Raw genomic sequence first — 21,872 nt, forward strand, 5'->3', positions numbered from 1 at the left:
AAACCAATTTGTGTTGGGTTTTTTTTTCCATTTCCAAAACATGGTTGGTACAATCAATAAGTGTATTTATTTATTTTTATAAGAAAATGAGATTTGTCTCGGCCTTTAAACAGTACAGAATATTATAGAGAAACTGGTTTTAAGAAGCCAGATATTTCAATGGGATCAGTCACTGATATTTGACTCAAATTCTCTCTTCAATTTTTCTAATATCTTAGTGTGTTTTTTTTTTTTAAACCTGGGAAATGTCAAGATTGCAGTGGAGAACAGAGGGGACTGCAAAGGAGCCAGTTGCAGCTCCCTGGGGCTCACCCTAAAGATGCCAGCTGATTATGGCCCCCAAAGAGCCATCCACCAGCCAAGGATTACTGGAGCATATTGGTGCTCTGACCATGCCTACCCCTATCCCCTCTATGTCACCAAATGCAAGGGTTGCAGGGACACTAGCATAGGAGCTAGACCCACACTGACAGAATCATCAGCTAGGGAGATCCAGCAGCTTTCCAGCTCCATGGTATGCCCAAAGCTGAGGAGATTTTCTGACCCAATATTTTTTGTAAGTTATTTCTGTGTAGAGTAGTTGGCCTGAGAACACACCCCATGCAGATGGATTCTAGATGCACTTTAAAATGTCCCGTGCACTTGCAATCCTTTTTCCTGTAGGCCCAAGCACATGCTCTTTCCCTTACTTTCATTGACTCTAATGAGCCATATGTATATTTTATTAAAGTCCAATACATGTCAGAATGTAACCACTATGCCCTTCAGCTAGTATATTTTTCTAAGTGATTTTCTGTATATGGGCAAAGAAATTATTGTAAAAAAAGACCTGAATGGAATCTGTTCCTGAATATCTGGTCAATTATTTTATTTTCAAACATTTCAGATGACTTTTTCTATGAAATCCAAGGTTTCTGCTGATGTCAGTTTTTTCAAATTCCCACCCCCCACCCCTAAATTAACTGATTTGAACTTCCTTTATCAGGAACGGTACTTCATATTGATCGGGGGTTGGGGAGTGTTCTGAGAAAATTGTGTGTGTGTGAAATGGACCGTGTGTTATTGGTGGGAGAAAAGATCTCTTAATCTTTGTGGACTAGGTAAGATAAACAGGAATAGAATTGAATAAGATTGAGGAATGGTCAGTGGGTCTCTCACTGCTCTATATAGCTTTTGTTGGTGGTCATGTAGATCTGGCTAGTCATATGGTGCTGGCTATTTTCCTTGTTTCTAGGTACTAACCTGCATTAAAGGAAGCTGAAAATACATTACTGTCCTAATATTACTTTTTCACGTGAGCAATTGCTTTAGTTGCCACAGGGAAGTTATGTATTAATAGATGGGGCAGGGATCTGGTCTGCATCATAGCAAATGGGAAAGGAAGTGGTCCTGTAGGTAGTCTTCACGATGATAAGGTTTGAGAACCCCAGGACTGAAGAAAGGTGATAACAGTACTTCACAGGGTTGAGTTCACATGGAAAACTGTGAGGTGCTCAGGTACTGCAGTAATGGAATTTATCTACATACCTGTAACAGGGGAAGCTCCACTCCTGTCCTGCAATCCTTAACAAGCTAGAGGCATACAAGATTACAAACACCTCAATGTAATTTGTAAACATTACCACCATTGTATTAATCCTGTGCAACAGCTCTGTCTACAGCATTTTTCAGATGTCAGCCATTTCTCAAGGGTGAAGACATCTCACCCTCCTGAAATCCCTTTTCCCTCAGCTCTGCTAGCCTTACCCCCTGTGCACTGCCTTCCTGTACTATTTAACTGCTCCTCCCAGCTGATTGGACAATTAGCTCCTTAGCATTCCCAGTCCCATTAGGTAATTAAGTACTGTATTCCTCAATCGAGTCTTCTCTGGGGGGAACTAATCAGAGCTTAAGTGACCAGAGTGCTGGGAAAGATGTTGGCTCTCAGCACTCTGTCATTGTACCTTACACAGATACATATACTTACTAGTGATGCTTCTCTATCTGCTGCCAATTCCCTCCCAGAGAAGATCTAAGGATGAAGCCTTATTAGTGAATTGGAACAACTGAACTCCACCAAACACCTGTGCTGGCACAATCAAGCTCTTAATTTTTCTATTTCCTTTTTTAGAAAATGTTGATAATTATTTCATATTTTTTCTTTTGAGATTTGTTTCAAGTTGGGTTCACTTCTTTCTTCTGCATTTTAAATTACTCATGCCTCACAGTCTCCTTGAGAAGGACTCTCTTTATCTTTTCTCCATTCATGCTTTGCCTCTGGCTTATCTTTCATTTTGATAAGATTATCTGAGTTCTATAATGTTTCTAGTTCTCCTCCATTCCTGGCCCCTGCAATGCTTGCCTCTTGCTTTCCTTTTTTGGATTAATTATTCCACAGCATTGTTCATCCACATATGTATTCTGTTTGCATTATTGATTGAAGGGGACACATGGAAACCTTAGTTATGAACTGAGCTGATTGGAGAACATTTGTCAAATAGTTTATTGCACAAATTTCTTGTTATTTTAATAGTGAATTATTAAACATACTTTCCTCCATTATTTGTTCTGCTATAGTCATGAGTGCGTCACGGGATGTGGGGCACTCTCTGCTGGGTGTCTGCTAATATGTTTTTCTAGTGAGATACATATACAAGTCTACATTGATGATTATAATGATTTGTACAATCAGTAGCTGCCGTGACCTAATGAACAGGAGCTGTGAACAGTTCTTACTTTACTTAGAATTATTTCACCTCGGAATAATAATTTCAAAAATGCTTAAATCCCATTTTCAAAAATAACTTAATTTCAGATTTTTTAGGTTATTGGGGACTTTCAGATGCAGATTGGTGCCTACTGGTATTTTCAAAAGCACCGTGGTGCCTAACTTCCATTGATTTCAATGTTGTTTGCAATGCTGTTGCAGCTGTATTGGTCCCAGAATATGAGAGACACCAGGTGGATGAGGTAATATCTTTTAATAGACCAACTTTTGTTGATGGAAGGAACAAACCTTCCCTTCCATCAACAGAGGATATTATTTCACCCATATTGTCTCGTTGATTAAAATGGGAATTAGGAAGTTGTTCTGAAGGTCTCAGTAGTTGCCTTGATGCATCTTTAGTTGCCTAAATATTTTTGAAAACCTGGTGTGAACGCACTTAGGGGTCTCATTGAGAATCAATGGTCCTAGGCCCCTTAAGTAATTTAGACACTTTTTAAAAAATACCCTCGGTGCTTACAGAATAGTTAAGACTATATACATCTTCTCTATATACACAGTTCTCTACTGGACAATACAAGCTCATATAAAAACTGTCATTTTATCAGTGGAAAATGATATGCACAAGCCCTATTATCTCAAGTGGAGGTTCCCAAATACACTGGTCCAATAAAACAAGTTTATTAACTATCAAAAGAAAGATTTTAAGTGATTACAAGTAATGCATAAAAGTCAGGCTTGGTTACAAAGAAAATAAAAAGTAAAACACAAACTAACATCTAACTTAACAAGCTAAAAGAATTCAAAGCAAAGGTCTTTCTCACCACATGCTTTTTGCAGTCTCCTGATTAGATGTTCTCCAGCCAGATCCACTCCTTCAGTTCAGTGTTCTTTCAGGTGTTTTTGTTGCCTTGAGCAGAGGGAAGAAGAGGAGAGGTATGTGTGGTAGTTGTTTTCTATTCTTATACCTTTCTTCCATCCTTGAGAATGATTTCCAGCTGGGGTTCAAATGACAGCAAGTTTGTTGGACAGGAAACCCCCTCTGTGCCTTTGCCAATATATAAATGCCTTGCTCACACCTGCCAAACAATGGCCACTTAACTAGGTGATAGCTCATCTGATTATGTTGTGACTGAGGCATCAATTTGCCTATTGTTTCTGGGGAACTGGTCTGTGCCTGCTTTTCTAAACTTAGTAATGCTATACAGTAGAATCTTATAACTTTACATACAGTGTTATCACACTTATTTTACACTAGAACCTCAGAGTTATGAACACCTCGGGAATTGAGGTTGTTCATAACTCTGAAATGTTTGTAACTCTGTACAAAACGTTATTGTTGTTCTTGCAGAAGTTTACAACTGAACAATGATTTAATACAGCTTTGAAACTTTTACAGTGCAGAAGATTAAATGCTGCTTTGCCTTTTTTTTAGTAGTTAAACATACTATTGTACTGTATTTGCTTTTTGTGTGTGTGTCTCTGCTACTGCCTGATTGCGTACTTCCGGTTCCAAATAAGGTGTGTGGTTCGCAGCTCTGTGTTCATAATTCTGAGGTCCTACTGTACCAGGACAATAATGTTCAGCAGATTGAGTTTTCAAATGATACCTCACAAGACATACTTCGTACAAAATTTATTATAGTCTTGTAAAAGGGTGAACATGAGAGTATAGATTTTCACAATGGAAAAACCCTGTTTGGGCTCCTTTCTCAGTCTCCAAGACATAATATCGTAGAGTATCTATAATTGCACCTACAGTGTTGTTAAACATTTCACAGTAATAGTAATGAGAAGTGTGTTATTCGATTTCAAACATATAGTGCATGTCACCTTTCAAATAAATATCATCACACCAGTGTGTGAGGCGGAATGAGAATGTCAGGCCTGACAAAAGTTGCTGACATAGTGCAGTGACCCCTTTGTAGTGTCATAGAGGACTCCTATGAAAGTGGTGCAGAGGCCCCCTGAACCAGCCCAGTTGGCACATTGGCAGAGCCAGTGCTAGCCATTGGGGGCCCTAAGCAGGAATATGTTTGGCCTCCCAATACTAAAGTAGGCAAGTTCTTATAATAAAAAGCAAATGGGGTGGGCCCCTGAGCTGCTCAGGGCCCTCAGCAATTGCTTAGTCTGCTTATGCCTAGCACAAGCTCTGCACATTGGGGCCAATGAGTATTTATGAATCTGATTGGGAATGCAGTGATGAAGGAGGAAATACAGCTGTATACTGGTATAATGGAGCAAACTATTCCTGCTGAGGACTGAGGAAGAAATGGATTGTGATAGGCAGTGCTGTAGGGGGTTTCTGTCAGAATGTTCACAGAGAGTGGGATACAAGCAATGTATGTAGATCACTTCTTCCCCCTCTTCAGATCAAATCCGGGTGCATCTTAGATCTGTGCCAGGTTCATAATGATGACTCTTCTCGTTAAAACTGTTAAAATGCGTGTCAAGGTGATACAGAGGGTACATCAAGAGCCTAGAGGTGATCTGAAGTATTTGCCATTTGAGAGCTGGAAAAGGGGGAGAAAACAAACACCTTCTTTGTTTCCTAAGCTAAACATATACTTGGCACTGTTGATAACAAATAAGCAAAATATTATGCCAGCAATTAACAGGCAGATTTTCACACCCACTGATTTCCAGTTTGTTTGATTTGTAGTTTAATATTTTGTTCAATTACTGTAAACTCCATTTCAAAGATATCAAAAAAACATAAGTTTGCGTCAGAGTAGCAAGTAGTAAGTAGTAAGTTTGTCTGTGCTCTATAGCTCTGCATTCTCAGTGCCCAATAAACTTATGATAAGTTGGTTGGTCAAATGGATTCCATGCCACAGAGGAAAGATACTACCAGGGGAAAGTGAATGTATCCCCCTCCACGCTACCATGTGGGGCCAGATTGTGAACCTCTCAATTGCAGTGATGAGTTGTTCAGAAAACTAGGTCCCATTAAAATCATCTGTTTATTTACAAAGGCCAAAGCATTGGCAAGATAACCACATCAGAAAAACAGCCCAACAATGCAATCAAAATTTATGAGACTGACTTAACCAAAAATTATTTGTATTCCCCTAGTGCCTTGGAGCCCTAGTCCTGGGCTAGGGCCTAATTGTTCTAGATGTTGTACAAACACAGAACCAAAAGACATTTCCTGTCCCAAAATGTTTACAGTCTCAGCTCTCAATCAATAATGACAGTCAAAACAATGGTCAAAGAATGGTCTGTCTCTCCTGTACAGATGTCAGTGTTTTACTCTAATCTTCCCCAAACCTAAATAATATACTAATGAGCACTATGCAACAGAAAGAAGTAAAGAATGTAGGGAAGGTCATTTTTAAAGGTTGTTTGTCATGCTCTGGAGTAATTTGTTCACAGGGGACAAAAACCTATCCACCTGTCCCCAGCACCCTCTGGATAATCTAGCAAATGTCTCGGCGGGCAGTTATCCACATGTGCACCTCCCATTTAAGGCAATAGGAGTTTTGAGTGTGGAAGGCCTTTGGAAATCCAAGGCTGCTTTAGCTATAGACAAGCTAGGGAGTTGCCTTGTTGACAGCTTTCTAGGAAGCTAACTAGAGCAGCGGGTTTTAACCTGGGGAGGGGGGAGGGGCTGGACCAAACCCAAGCAGCACTGTGAGCCCACGTACCAGGTTTCAACAACACTTACTCAGATTTGGCCTGGCCACCCCTCTGTGACGATGGAAGGGCGACCAGGCCGAATTTGAGTGGGGTGGGGTGGCATCACACTGAAGTGTTGCCTAGCACAGCCAAATTTCTTGAGCAACCTTTATTGGTAATGTGAGGCACTGGAGTCCAATGAAAACAATTTTACCATGGATTCTTTCCATAAGCATTCTGTTTGCGATTTTCAGCAATCTCTGCTGTATGTTTAAACTCTAATTTTGCAACTAAACCTACAGTACTTATGTAATTTCCCCCTCCCCACCCACTCCCTGGGGTGTTCACTCCACACCTCACCTGAAGGGATTAAGGGAGGTAGGAAGGGGCTAGTTAATCTAGTAGGCTGCACTTGTGGAACAATTAAAATGGATAGACAAGGCCTTATGGAAGATGAAGCTCAGCTGAGCAGGTGTAGACTGGGCTGGTACAAAGCTAGTAAGTTGAGATTGGAAAGTGTTGTAGTGAGGAAGCCTCTACTCATTCACTCTCTAGGTATTAGAGAAGAAAAGAAAACCTAAAGGAAGAGTCAAAGCCCTGTGATTCAGGCTCTGAAGGAAGGGTTTACCTAGAAGGGTAATGGAACAGAAATCTGAGAGAGACAGAGTAGGAAGAGGCTCAGGGAAATAGCAGTAATGTTTGGAATAAAGCAGACTGTGGCTGTTGATTAGGGGGTCCTTGAATTGGACCTGGGAGTAGAGGGTGGGCCTGGGTTCCCCTACCAGTGATTGGGGGAAGTAGTATAGCTTTGACTTAGGGGACTGCTGGGAACAATATCCTGGGGAGGGGGGGAGAAACACATAATGACCTGTCTGGAGGACCAAACCATGAAGAGGGCTGCTAATCCTGGAGTGTGAGATGCTGCAGAGCAAGAGAGAGAACAGAAGGTGGCATCATCTGGTGGGGGGAGCTATACTTGAAAGGAACCACAAGGAGGCACCCCAGTGTGCATAGGGAACCTTCTTATACCCCCACTTTGAGTTTCCTGCCTCCTGGACCTCTAGACTGAAATTCAGCGAGCCCTGAAAGGACTACAGCTATAATGGTCACCTAAGGGTATGTGTTCACTACCGGCCGGATTGGCGGGCAGCGATCGATCCAGCGGGGATCAATTTATCACGTCTAGTCTAGATGCGATAAATGGATCCCCGAGTGCTCTCCCATCGACTCCTGTACTCCAGCTCAGTGAGAGGCGCAGGCAGAATTGACGGGGGAGCAGCAGCAGTTGACTCACTGTGGTGAAGACACCACAGTAAGTCGATCTAAGTACGTTGACTTCAGCTATGTTATTCACGTAGCTGAAGTTGCGTAACTTAGATTGCCCTCCCCTCCCCACCCCCAGTGTAGACCAGGCCTAAGTCCTCTGACCACATCTCCCAGTGTGCTTGGAGCCAGGAGTGGGGTCAGAATGGACTAGTAATTCCTACTGAAGCCAATGGGGAGGCTTCTTCCTGGAGTGATTTGGATGAGTCATCTACTGGCTCAGTGACAAACCCAGGCCACACAACCCCCTGTGAGGGGACAGCCTGACTCAGGGAGTTTGTTTGGTTTGGAATCTGGGAGGGACACAGCACAGCTCAGAGTTCCTGAGTTGCTGCAAAACTCCCACTCCTCTCACCACCGAAGGGGATTCTTGCAGAGCTCTGACCCAGTGCTGGCTCTCAAGAGCCAGCTGAGACCCCCATGGGAATATTTGAGACCCAGGAAGCAGGGAGTCAGGCAAGTAACCTTCCCCCTGCCCCCAGGGTGAAGATAGATTAAGAGAACTTTTAGTTTAAGCAGGCCAATACCACAGCACTGAAACACTATCTCTGGACAACCTCAGCCTATCATCTGCCTTGGGGAGCTGCAGGGAGGGAGTGGTTTGGAGAAGTTGTTAGTGCTGGGATGTGAGGAAATGGTTTATTTATCAAGGTTAACTATTAAGACTTTTGTTCCCTAGATCCTATTTTCTTGTTCCCAATAAAGCCTTCTTTGGTTATACTGTTGGTTTTGGTGTGATGTTCCTTTGCTGGGGTTAGTTCTGTGAATTTTATGGTTCCCTGTGTATTGGGCTTTACAGTCCCTGCCAGCTAATATTATTCACTTTCTCAAGGGACAGCACCTTTATGTAAATGACACAATGGAGAATCACTTTGGGTGGAGGCTCCTGCTGCCAGATAAGAACCCAGGACCCAGCCCATGCAAGGGGAGAGGAGAAGCCACTCTAAATACAGGTGATAGCAAGAATCAGTTCAGGAGGGGGGATACACTTACATCCAGTGTTTAGTTTTCCTTGGAATTATGGATGGATTGTGTAATATTTCCTTATTAAAAATACATGGAAACAGCATAACAGGACTGTGTGTCAGATTCAGTTAAGCGAATCCACTATTAAGTTAGTTTGTATTTATCAGCAGAGTTCTGCAAATGGTAGCTACTTAAATCTTTAAGAAGTAGAATATTCAAGTGTATATCAAGGCTTGGGTTTGGTGAGCAGAAGTACTAAAATATGATCAGGACACTGGAGTGATGGATATTATAAATGTATATTTAATCAAAATAAAATTGTGGGAATAGTTTTGAGAGAAAGATAAAAGCTGATATTATTAAATTAAACAAGATTGCATTTAAAGAACCTTATTAAGGTTTCAGAGTGGTAGCTGTGTTAGTCTGTATCAGCAACATGGGTTTTAGCCCACAGGCATGTGCTGGGAATCATCCAACCCAGCTGAGCAGTGTCAGGTGATGGTCTGATATTACTAGCTTGGGAGATATAGATTCCAAGGCCATAAGGAACCATTGTGGTCATCTAGTCTGGGCTGCAAAAATACTTTCCTATAACAGCAACAGAGGACTGCAAGAGGCCCTGACTCCTGAGCTGCTAGGGTAGAGCCCCCACAATTTGTGTTGGGAATAGGACTATTACTTCGTTTCCTTTTGTGTGGGTGGGTGTTGGACAACCACCAGAGCCCTGAGGCAAAGGTTATGAACTGATCTGAAAGTAGCTAAATATTTTTCTTCAGGCTGGTGACGGAGTCCTCCAACCTACACTAATACTCCAGAATCTACCTGCCCCTAAACATTTTTTTTTAAAAGAGAGCAGCATAAAAATGATGTGGAATTTCTTAAAGCTAGCTTTTGCTGGAGTAAATGATAAGAAATCAAAGCAGCATTGAGGACACCTATATTGTTATCATGGTTTACCGGAACAGCTTGGCAGCAAAAGCTTTTTTTAAAGGTGACCCATGTAACACTTCCTTTTAACTAATTTGATAGAGGAAAGATCAGATTTCAAGAGTTGCCTCTATATATTTTCAAGCAATGTGTATCTTGAAGTTCATTGCTTTTCTTGCACCTCTAAACCCAGTCAAAATGTATGACTCTGTTACCTTCATTTGGCTGTTGCTTTTATATGCAGGTATTGTGTCTAAAATGTTCTGATTTCTCCCACTTTTCCCCCCCTTACCTATAAAAGGATGAAGACAAGTTTTCAGAGAGCTATTCAGGTAGAAAAGTTGGCAGCCTATACTGCTGAGAAAAGCTATTGCCTAAATTCCTGGAACTCTTTAGTTCAGTAAAACTATGGGCCTGATTCTAACTTCACACCATTGTCACTACATTAACTTCAATGCAATTATTTCTGATTAACATTGGTGTCCTTGTGAGGAGAATCAGGTCCTGTGTTTTTGGTCTCGGCAACTAATGCCATGGTTGTTGTTTAGTGCTTGTATAATGCTTTCTTTTTCAATGTGCTTTATGAACAGATGTTACATTATGTGTAGTGGTAATTGTGTCAGCCCCAGGATATTAGAGAGACAAGGTGAGTGAGGTAATATCTTTAATTGGACTAACTGAAAAAGAGCCCTGGGTGGCTCAAAAACTTCTCTCTCGCCAACAGAAGTTGGTCCAATAAAAGATATTATCTCACCCACCTCGTGTCTCAGATGTTACTTAAATGTTTTGGACCCAGTTCATTTGTTGTGTAAAGAGTGGTTAATGATTTCGGTGAAACGGAAGTATAATTTGTACAATGGTGGTATTCATTGCTAGTGTAACTGTTGTGTAAATCCCCTTAGTCAAAGTTGAGGGTAGAGAAGGCAGGGAAAGGGGAGAGGTGAATGCAGAATAAAGGAGATGTTTCCACTCCTTCTGGCCATTACAGTCATGCAGTGGTAATGAAAGAGACCTTACTTTACTACTGTCTACCTTAAACTAGAACCGCTCTCTCGCCTCCAAAATATGATAGAGAATTTGACCTAAATCATGCTAAAAACTAAATATGTACAACAGATGTTGCTTACTGTCCTGCATTTTATAGTCTTCTGTGTCTGATCTTTAACATCACAACTACTTGTTTTTGATACTGACTACCATACAACTTGTATCAATTTCCATTTTATACTGTATTGCTTTCCTTGGTAACAGATTGACAGTATCTAATGTGCTGTATGTTGCTACATTGTTACATTACACACATACTGTAGGTGCTGTGAATTTCCCAACAAAATGATCTAACCAATTTTCTGAAGTGAACGGCAGCTTGAGGAAGAAAGGGTTGCTTAAATTTGCCCAGCTTCAGCTAAAAGTCCTAATGGCTACATTGTCCATTTGAATTGCTAAATGAAAACGTGTTCTAAATCTTTGAGGCAAATGAGAGAGGTGTAACACTGATACAAGTCAAGAGGCTGATTGATTTAAGCTTTTTGCACACATCTATTCAGAAGTGATTAGAGTTATCACGTCATGAAATTGAACTTTTACGTGCTTATCTATTTATTCTGATTAGGCCAAATCATTATGTCCTTCCTTACTCATTTATATATTCAATGGAAGTTTTTACATCAATTCCAGAGTAAGGTCTGAGTAAAAATCAAGTAAAACATTAATAGATTTGGTTTCTTGTTTGATCTAATTTACAGTATTAAATCTATCTGAGATACCCTTCCAATCTAGTTAACCTATTCATCTATCCATTATATCTATAAGGATTTACAGTGTTCCATTTTGCCTCTATCTTGCATAGAAAATGGTATTCAACCTTTTAATCTAATACCTTCCAAACCGAGCTACCTCCTTCCCCATGAGAAGTTCCCATTATTTGATTTTTCTTTTACTTTTTCTTATTAGAGGATGTTAATTTTCTCTACTGACTTTACTTCTGTTTGGTTTCCTACAGAAAGATAATGTATTTATGTTGCTGTGGCACATGAACATCTGCTGTAAACTTTTAGAAAACGAGTAATGTTTTTAACACTACTTAAATTTTCATGTAAATGTACATACCTCACTAACATTTTTCTTTAACACGTGTATTAATCATTTATGTCTATATACACATAATCTCCTTAGATTTGTATATTACTGTTCTAGTACTTTCTCCCAACACTATCTATAATAAAGCCAAATAATATCTTACAAGTTTATGTTTTCATAATACTATATTAGTCTAATGAATAAAGTTTAATGTTACTTTATTTAAAATACTGTGGGCCAGATTTACCAGCAAGCTTTGAATCACCAGAATGGCTAAAGGCAGCTGGGACATAGCAACACTTATGGTCTTTTGTGTGTGGACTGTGTATGAACTGAAACTTAGGTTTATATGTATGTATGTAACAGTTGTAATATGGCCCTCTTTATGTGCAGCATATTCTGACACACTCTTCTGTCTGTCTCTCTCTGTGTGTTTATCAAAGCAACTGGATCTATTCTATATTTTTGAGATTTTATTTGTTTAAAAATATCGTTGATAGATTTTATTTAATATAGCAATTGTCAAAAAGAGTGAGGTCCTTTCTAGTTTGGGGTCTGACATGGAACCAAAACTGTATGGGCAGGTTCTTGCATAGGGGTATAACTCTCTGACCACAGAATACATGTAACTGCCATATGCCACCCTCCGGCATCAATGGAGGGGGGAAATTGATGGGGCTGATGGTAAAAGGGGGACAATCCTGGTAGCAAGGGAGGGAGACACTGGCCAAATGACACTAGGTAGCTCCTCTCCCCTGAAAGACTCTGGCATCCATTGACCAGCTGGGAGAGAGGTGTTCTGATTAGCCAGTATTCCCCTGCTCCCAGAATTTATCTCTGTGCAGGAGCCTTGTGGTGCCTCTTTTGGCTCTGTTCCAGCAAGGAAAGGGTAATTCACCAGCTCACAGAAGCAGCTGTGGTCATCATTCTCAAGATGTAAAGACAATAACAGCTTACAGGGCCTGCAGTTGAGACTGCTGTTCACATAGGGTGATGGCAGCTGCCTGACAAGGTACCAATTTGGTACAATACTGAGAAAAACCTTGTGGTGCTGCAGTTTTGACCCATGCCCACTCCTCACCCCGGAATTGGTATTCATTCTTTCATGATAAGGCAAGCAACGGCAGCAGCTGCAGGGGGGTTTGGCCCACAGCAGGTGCAGGCAAAAGGGCTCACAAAAAGAAAGGTGGCAGGGCATGGCAAAATTAAATGAACCCAATGTGCTCATCTGTTTCAGAAGCTACACACACAGAGCACATGCAATATCTGGATTTGCGGGCACTCTGTAGAGCATTGGGCCCACAAGAGGGTAGTCAGCCCGGCAGCTGAATCTCAGCTGGGCTGCAGGCCAAAGCTGTTCCCACCCAGAAGACACATGCGGTGGGATCAGCTCATGTCACTTCTGCACTCCCTGACAGGCAAGGACTGGGAGCAGACCCAGCTCATGTGGGCAAGGCTAGCAAGAAAGTAAACCAGGGGGTCACCAAGATATTCCTGGAGAAAGGGGGTTCAGTGGTACAGCGTAGGGACATCCATTCCAAGCAGACCAAAAGTTTTGGGGGATGCTGGTGTACGGATACAACATGTGCAGGCATGGATTGGGTGTTGATATCAGGTGGCGTGATTGGGTGGGGAGCGACTAAGCTAGTTGCTGGCCGGTTTGCAGTCAGTGAAGAGAATAAAATGAACAGTTCTCAGAGGTAAAAGCCCTGGGATTTTGGTGGTGGGCATTGGGCTCATGCAATAGGGTCAGACCTTGTAGCCTTCATGGGTTGAGATCATCACCCTGCTGCGTCCTCTCTCCCCTTCATGAGAGAGCTGAGTCCTGGAGAGTAGGCTGAAGACAGCCACCCCACGTTATGGGTTATATGGTAAGGATCCCCGTCGCCCTGCCACTAGTTACAGATTCTATGGTAAGGAGCCCAGTAACCTCCGCACTGAAACCAATTAAATGCCTAGTATAGGAAAGTATGGGTGATGGGCGGGTAGCACTCCAGCTCTGTGTCAAAGTTTATAAAAGCTGTGGTCTGCCGCTTAATTCCATGCATGTGTCTGTTCTCATTTTGCCCCTGTGTCCTCATCAATGAACTCAGTGGGAAAGAATCAAAGTCCAGAACCTTACCCCTCGTTTGGGGGGTGTGGTGCATCTGGCGCAGGGCCAAGCTTCAAGCAAACTGCCTGAAGGGGGCAGCTAGGGATTTCCCTGGCCCAGTAACACCTGGCTAGCACAAAACCACCATAACGCTCTACTGCACTCACTCCTGGCTCTGGTGTAGAGGGTGTGATGGGAGAGGCTAGAAGAGGCAAGGCCAGAGTACACTGTGCTCTTGTGATCCTCACCCACATAAGGCTCCTAGGGGTCATTACAAGCTGGTGGAAGTTTAAGCGGCCCTTAGGCTTCTGCAACTTGTGCCAAGGCATGTATGGCCACCTTTTTCTTTTTCCCCAGCAGCTGTATTGAGGCCTCTTCTGAATAAACAGATTAAATATCTTCACCGGAAATAAAACCAAAAGGAATTCTAAAATATACTGGTTTTTGTTCCTCTTAGCAATAAATGGCTCATGTGGTAGCTACCTTTCCACAGCTTCTGGATCATTCTCTAGTCCATTCTTTCCTGGAAACTATCCAATGAATGTAAAATGCATCTGGAGAATAGAAGTCAAGAACAATTATTATATCAGACTCATCTTTAAGCATCTTGAGTAAGTAAAATATTAGGTATTGAACTGCAGTTTAGCCTTCAGAGAACTTGATATAAAGTGATGACTTCCACTTTCCATATTTGTTTGGCTTTTTTTTTTTTTTGTAAGATTTTGATCTTGCATAGAAGAGCCTTATAATCTTACTGACCTCTTTACACTATTTGATTTTGAGTTTTGAAAGGTGTTCCATTGCTTATGTTTCTTATGAATTTTATTTTATTTCATTATTAAAGTCTCCGATCAACCAAATACAGTAGAAGGTCTGATCTGGCAATCTAGTAGCTGACCAACTTACTACTATGCAAGAGTCTCGTTTGGTCCTTTTTCTCCTTCGATAGCTGGCACTGGAAATGCTGCAGAGGCAGCCTACCTCTCTCTGGATCCTATCAAGCAAAGCATTTAAGCACATAGTGGTCTATGGGACTACTCTGGTGCTTAAAATTAAACACATGCTTAAGTACCTTGACAGTTCTGGGCCTCTGTGGTCAAGCCATATGTCTCATTTGTGGAGCAGCACTGAATGGGAAATGTTAGCCAACTTTCCTGGTCTGGAAGAACCTTTTTTTTGGCATGACCGCTTGATAGTGAAGGAAGTCAGGCTAAAGCAATTGGGGAGATTTTTGGAGTCATTGAAGGGTTTCAATAGCTCACAGGGCAGGGGGAAGCATAGTTTTGTTTTTCTTTAAAAACAGAACTAGAAAAATCTTTTTTAATGTTAGCCAAGCACAGATTCAATATTTTTACTATCTTTAACTCGGCTAATATGCTATGAGCATTGTATAGTCCTACAAGTTGTATGGGTATTTTTGGAAGAATAAATAAATGTTAGCTACTGTCGCATCGAGGTGACATGGTTTTGTGGTTGAATCCAAACTTGATCTATGTGAGAGAAAGCGTTTTCATTCAGAAAATGCCAGTCCTATATAACACAGCAATAGTTTGTGAATAAGCTTGATTGTCTACTGCTTGATCTTTATAGTCCCTGTTTTGTAAGTGAGTCTTCAGACTCTGTGGCTGTCAGTCCAACACCTTCCACAAACGATGCAATCACATTTAAAAACACATTTTTAAAAGAAACAAGAATATACACACACCCCTTTGACTTATGTCAAACGTTCCTCTCCAGATCTCACTGTTTGTCTCCATTGCATATCATTCTGTGCAGAACTGTGCAGAATATGTAACAGAGCTCTAACTGGCAGATCTGGGAGGAGAATTTTGCCATAGATTTGCATTAGTTCACCAAATCATTTTCTAGCCCAAATATTGCTGTTAGCTTAGCTTATCAACAAAGGCGTAAGTGTTCACGCTATTATATATTCGTTTAGTACTAGGTTCCTCTGAAGTCAACAGGAATCAGTTCGTTCCAACCTCATTTCACTCATTTTGAAAACTATTTTCTAACTCTGATATTGCTTTAGAGTAACACAAAATAACTTTATCTCCACAGGCTAGAATTTTCATATAATTGTGCTTATGACTTTGTTGAAGTCTATGATGGTCCTCTGAATACATCTCCTCTACTTGGGAGGATTTGTGATGGTTCAAATTACACATTTACATCATCTTCAAATACAATGACTGTTCTGTTTTCAAGTGACTTTAGTTATACAAGAAGTGGATTCAGTGCTTACTATGATTCGTTTCCAGAAAAGAACAATGATACAGGTAAGCTTGCCTTAAATATAGCAATGTTCCTATTAGTAAGGTAACAATAAGGACCTGATCAAACCAGTGAAGTCAATGGAAAGACTCCCATTCATTTAGATCAGCCTGACATTAGATCAGGCTAAATTTAATATCTGGCAGTGTTGTAGCTAAGTTGGTTCCAGGATATTAGAGAGACAAGGTGGGTAAGGTAATATCTTTTATTGGATCAATTTCTGCTGGTGAAAGACAAGCTTTTGAGCTTGCCCAGGGGTTTTAAGTCAGGAACCAGTTGATTTTTAATTATAGTAATGTTTGGATACATATCTAAAATTAATATGAACCTTTCCTTCCGTCTCATCATTTAGCACTGTCATGTTCTGGACAATATATGCGTGCAGTCATTAACAGAACCTATCTGCAGTCATTGGGCTACAATGCTTGGGATGTTTATCTGAATGACTCATCCTGTGGGCCACAACAGATCACGGAAACCTATGTTATATTCAACATACCTTTTAATGGATGTGGTACAATAAGACAGGTGAGAAATGTACTTTTTATTCATATGTCACTTTTGCATGTGAACACACCTTTAGTTGAACAAAGCAATTTAAATTAGTTTTGAACAAAAATGATCAGTCAAACCATTCACTTTAAAAGGCCATAATTTAGATACAGAAATATTTGTTTAAAAATGCTCATCCTATGTTCGAGGTGATTAGTATATTTGTTGTGCATGAGTTTGTCTAACCACCTTACTGACAATTAGGAGCCCTGACTTTAAAAAAGAAGATCCTGAGGGGAAATTACAATAAACACAGAACCCGGTCACTTCATATTTGTCAGGATGACTCAAGGTGTTGGTAGCATGGATGGCTGAAGAGCCTTTGACCTCTTGGTCACATCTGTGAATGTTGCCCAGGTCAGTGGTGTCTGGAAAAACTCCATCTGGTAGTGTCATAGGGTGTGCCTTCAGCTACCTTGCATTGCCCGGCCTGTTTGCATGGTCTCTTATTCATGCTATACATACAATGTGTATCTTTAGATTCACAGCACTGCAGAACATAGTATAAGCATGTGTCAGGAAGAGTCTTCCATCCAGCTTTCTCTACCTCATCCAACTCACTCTCTGAGCTCCCCACTTCCTGTTCCTGCCAATTATGTATCATCCCTTACTGAGCTAATTACCCAGATAGCCCAATCATTGCCCCCAAGTGTCAATTTCCACCATAATAGGTAAATTGCCTCCAATTTAGCCCATAATCTTCTTTGTTAGGCAATTACCTACAAGACCATGGTGCTACAGCTAGGGCTATGTCTATACTACGCACCTTTTAGTGACACAGCTGTGCCGCTACAGCCATGCCACTAAAAGGTGCACAGTGTAGCCGCTCTTTATCGGCAGGAGAGAACTCTCCCGCCGACAAAATATATCCACCCCCAACAAGAGGCAGTAGCTTTGTTGGCAGGAGAGCTCTCCCGCTGACAAAGCACTGTCCACACTGGTGCTTCTCGTCAGTAAAACTTTTGTCATTCAGGGGCGGGGGGATTCACATCCCTGAATGACAAAAGTTTTATCAACGAAAGTGCAGTGTAGACAAAGCCTAGCACTCTGTCACAGGTAGACAGTGGACAAAATCCCCTTGAATTTTAGGGGAGAGGGTAATATTTGAATCCCTAAACCCTAACTCTTTCTTTTACAAGTCCTGGGAAGGTGTACAACCAGAAGGGACTGATTCTTTGGTTCTGTTTCAGATGTGGCCAAAATCTGTCAAGAGTAGACGAAGGGGGAGAAATCTACCTCATCCCTAAAAGTGGCCCTTCTGTGTCAGGGTTGAGACCTCACTGTAGAGGATTGGGGGAAATCAGCTATCATTCTGTGGATAAACAGAGTAGCTTAGACTCCAGGACTGTCAGTTGGCACCTTTCACGAGCAACAAATTCATTCTAAAATCAAAAAATGTAAAGAACACTTTGATTAAATATGTACATCCTGGCCATGGACCACTAAGGTGTGCAAATGTAATTCATCATGTACGTAGTTTACAAACTATTGCAGAAGGGGCATTAATTGAGCAGCAGGTGCTAATACAGAAGTTGAGCAAAACTAATAGTACAATGTTTCTTTTCTTATGTCATTTTGATAAAGCACCTACATGAATTAACCATCAGAAGTGTACACTGAGTAGCTAGAATACTACTATATAAAAACAGATAGTGGCCTGAACAAAAATCCCTGTAATTTGGGTGCTGAAGATAAATCCAAACTTTGTCAATAGGCCCTGTCTTTATAATGGACTGAACAAAACTCCTATATCTGAACTACCATAGACTTTGGGATGTCTGAAATCCAGATCCAGAACTGATTTTCATAGCATGAACTGATCTCTAATAAAATAGATAGAAAAACAAAGTTCAGTGAATTTATAAAAGTGCCTTCAGAGAACAGGTTTTATGCTAGCTCTGGGAGCTCTACTACACCTTGTCTTAAAAGTGAATTTATGGCTCTTGCTCTTCAGATTAGTGACAAATTCGATGTGTTCCAGAGCACTTGTATCGCCTTGAAAGGTAGTCACTTGTTAGACCCTGCTGGTGAGGGTTAGGGTGATCACCACAAAATACATATTAACCAAAAATGTGCAAACTCCCCATTCTCCTGGAACGTAGGAGGAATTGAGCAAGAGAGAAGCAGTGGTGCTTTGACAAGAGATTCCAATCAGTGGACTAAGGTGTGCATTTTACTAATGACTACATTTTTCAGTGGGCTGTTTATGTCAGAACCAAATTAAAGGTGCAACCTCAATTTGAAAATCCTGTTGGAAAATTGTATACCTAATATGTTACAAGTAAGTGAAACCTGAGATTACGCAAATGGGGTGGGGGAGAATACATCTATTTTTTTCAACTTGTTTGCTTTCTGCATTGGGCAGAATTTGTGTATAATCAATGTTCCATGGCATAGTCGGTCCCTTTCTGAAAAGATCATAAACATCAACAAAGAAGCAGAAAAACTCTTCTAATATTTTTAAGTAATTAGAAGCATAAATAAATAAATAAAAAAAATCAGAGCATACTATTTAAAGAGTGTTCTTTGGGAAACTAGATTTTTAAAAAAAATTAGCTAGTTTTTAAAAATCTCAAGTTGACAGTGTCTTTTTACAAAATCAATTATTTCAACTGCAATATTTTGAAACATTTTATTCTCTCATATTTTCACAGGTGAAAAATAACACTATCACCTATTCCAATGTAATCAGAACATCTCCTTCTGGTTATATTATCACAAGGGAAAACTTCTTTCAGTTTCACATTACCTGCAAAATGAACCAGGACACAATGGTAGAAATAATGTACGTTGCCAAAGGTGCTATTGACATACGTGAAACCCAGCATGGCAGATATGACGTGAATATTTCATTTTATGAATCATCAAATTTCTCAAATCCAGTTTACAATTCCCCATACTATGTTGACTTAAACCAGGATTTATTCCTTCAAGCCACTCTCTACAGTTCCGATTCCAACCTGGTGATGTTTGCAGACACGTGCATGGCATCTCCATATTCTGATGACTTCACAAACCTGACTTATGTTTTAATCAGGAATGGGTAAGGACTTTTAGTTATAAAGAAGTTATACCTAAAGTTATACTTGCATCTTTCTTTCTGCTTTTATTGCTTGCATTGCAGCAGTGAAGCAGACATATTTACTCTGATTCCTCCATGTGTGTTAGTGCAGCAATTCTGATTTATTTTGGTTTTGTTTTTTTGTTACAGATGTGTAAGAGATTCCACCTACATCTCATACTATTCACCATGGGATACATTGTTCATTTCAAATTCAGTGCCTTCAAGTTTCTCAACAGACATGCTGCCATTTACTTGCAGTGCAAGATAGTTGTATGCAGGGCATATGATTATTCTTCTCGATGCTATCAGGGATGTTTAGCGAGGCGCAAGAGGGATACAAGTCCTTACCAGGAAAAAATAGATGTTGTTGTGGGGCCAGTCCAGCGTAAAAAAGAAACCAATGAGGACAGAAAATCTGGTAATTTATTTTTATGGCCTTTTCTCTTGCTGTATCTGTTAAGTATTATTTTACAATATCATTGTGGGGAAAAAGAACTAGGTGGCCTTCTTTATGGCAGCCAAAGTAACAACGAAGGCCCAAGTTCAGGCCCTCTGACAGAAGCTGACTATACAGACAGCCTTTACAGATGTAAGCAGAGTCAGGATGAGCTCTACCCTGACATCTGGTGGTGAATTATGGCGAGTGTGGAAAAGAACTCCAGGGGCTGATCTTGTTTGCATAGGCACACCCACTCACCTGGCATGAAACACAGCAACTGAAAGTGGTTACTTTGGCTGGTGTGGGATCCCCAGTTTCTCTATTATTGGGGTAGGAAGAATAAAGTTTTGTTACCCTGATTCTGTGAATCAAGGCCAGTGGAACTGTTGTATGACAGAAGGACTGAGTGAGTCCTTCACCATTACCTAAGTAGCACTTGCTTGACAAGGGGCATGGGTTACAAAACCCAGCGAATTGAGAGAGGATGGGGACAGGTATTTGTACCTGATGGTATGGGCCCCCTCTGAGGGTTTGAAACACCAATTGCACTGCCTCCTCTCTCCACTGTTGAATGTCAGAGCTAACTTTGATTCCCTTAGGAGTCTAGTTGCAGGCTGCTGAGCTGAATTCACTTTGGGCCAGTGGTGCACCAGCACTGGGGCTCCCCTACTATACTATGAGCTGAAATTGCTAAGAGCTGAAATCACAAAAGAGCTAAAGTTATTAAGAGCTGAGATCACTGAGTGCTGTGTTAACTAGTGGGGGAGCCTGAAGCTATATTGCTCAGCAGCTGGCGGAGCAATTTGGGGGGACGACTGGAGGAGCAGCGAGCGGCGTGGAGCCTTGTGGGGCCGGTTGGAGTGGCCCAAGGAACGGCGAGCGGAGCTGTTTGCGGGGACGGCTGGAACGGCTCACAGGTCGGTGAGCAGAGCGGAGTGGAGCGGAGCAGCTTGTAGAGCGGAGCAGTTCGTGGGATGGCAGGAAAGTGGACTGGCTTGTGGTAAAGGCTGCGGCGGAACCCCCACGGAGAAACAGACGGCTGGCCAGCCTCGGATCACGTAAGGTGCCCCTTAACACCCTGTGTGCCCCCCTTTTTACTCTGGGGCTGCACTGACCAGGGACAGAGACTTTGGGGGTTGTTGGACTTTTGGGACTTTGGGTGGTTGCTGGACCCAAGAGACTTTGGGGGTGTTGGACTTTGGGGACTCTGGGTGATTTTTGGGTTGCTGGATTCAAGAACCAAAGGGAAAGGACACAGCCCAATTTGCTGGGGTGGGTTTTGCTCATGGTTTGTGTTATGAATCCTGTTTGTGGTGTTTTTCCAATTTTATGCTGATGTCGTTTACCTCATGTTATTAAACATTTTCTGCTACACTCAGACTCCGTGCTTGCAAGAGGGGAAGTATTGCCTCTTAGAGGTACCCAGGGGGGTGGTATGTAATTGTCCCAGGTCACTGGGTGGGGGCTCGAGCCGGTTTTGCATTGTGTTATTGAAACGGAACCCCTAGATACAGAACCCGGCCCTTGTTGCTGCCAACTTAGATGGGCAGAAGGGTTACACAGCCTGAACAAAACTAAGCTGTACAAGCCCCTGCCAAATACGGTCATGGGCTATGATCAAAGGAGGGAGGGGGAGGAAGCAATGCAATAGGCCTTAGCAACAGAATAACTGCTTGTTTATGAAATACATGATAACTGCCTGTCTGTAAGAACATGATAACCGCTTGTTTATAAAACATAATAACCGCCTATATGAAGAAATTGCTTCTAGTAAAGGTCAACTTCCCCTATAGTTCCAGCTATCTGCCAACCAGCTAATCATATATCATCTTTG

General features: G+C 41.4%; 2 protein-coding genes across 2 annotated transcripts in view; both read left to right on the plus strand.

The window, feature by feature from the left end:
- The first annotated feature begins 6,750 nt into the window (after positions 1-6,750).
- Positions 6,751-21,872, plus strand: part of LOC135881089 (deleted in malignant brain tumors 1 protein-like) — a 95,759-nt gene continuing 80,637 nt past the window's right edge. The window contains exons 1-3 of the mRNA XM_065407593.1: positions 6,751-6,820; positions 14,167-14,320; positions 15,771-15,988. Of these exons, the coding sequence (XP_065263665.1) occupies positions 6,751-6,820; positions 14,167-14,320; positions 15,771-15,988 (442 nt within the window). The remainder of the gene's footprint in view (positions 6,821-14,166; positions 14,321-15,770; positions 15,989-21,872) is intronic.
- Positions 16,359-20,232, plus strand: LOC135881029 (deleted in malignant brain tumors 1 protein-like). The gene is given in 4 exon segments (XM_065407518.1): positions 16,359-16,511; positions 19,190-19,578; positions 19,747-19,784; positions 19,787-20,232. Coding segments are annotated over 4 exon segments (1,026 nt in total).

The sequence above is a fragment of the Emys orbicularis genome, chromosome 7 (genome assembly GCF_028017835.1).
Source record: "Emys orbicularis isolate rEmyOrb1 chromosome 7, rEmyOrb1.hap1, whole genome shotgun sequence".
NCBI lineage: Eukaryota > Metazoa > Chordata > Testudines > Emydidae > Emys > Emys orbicularis.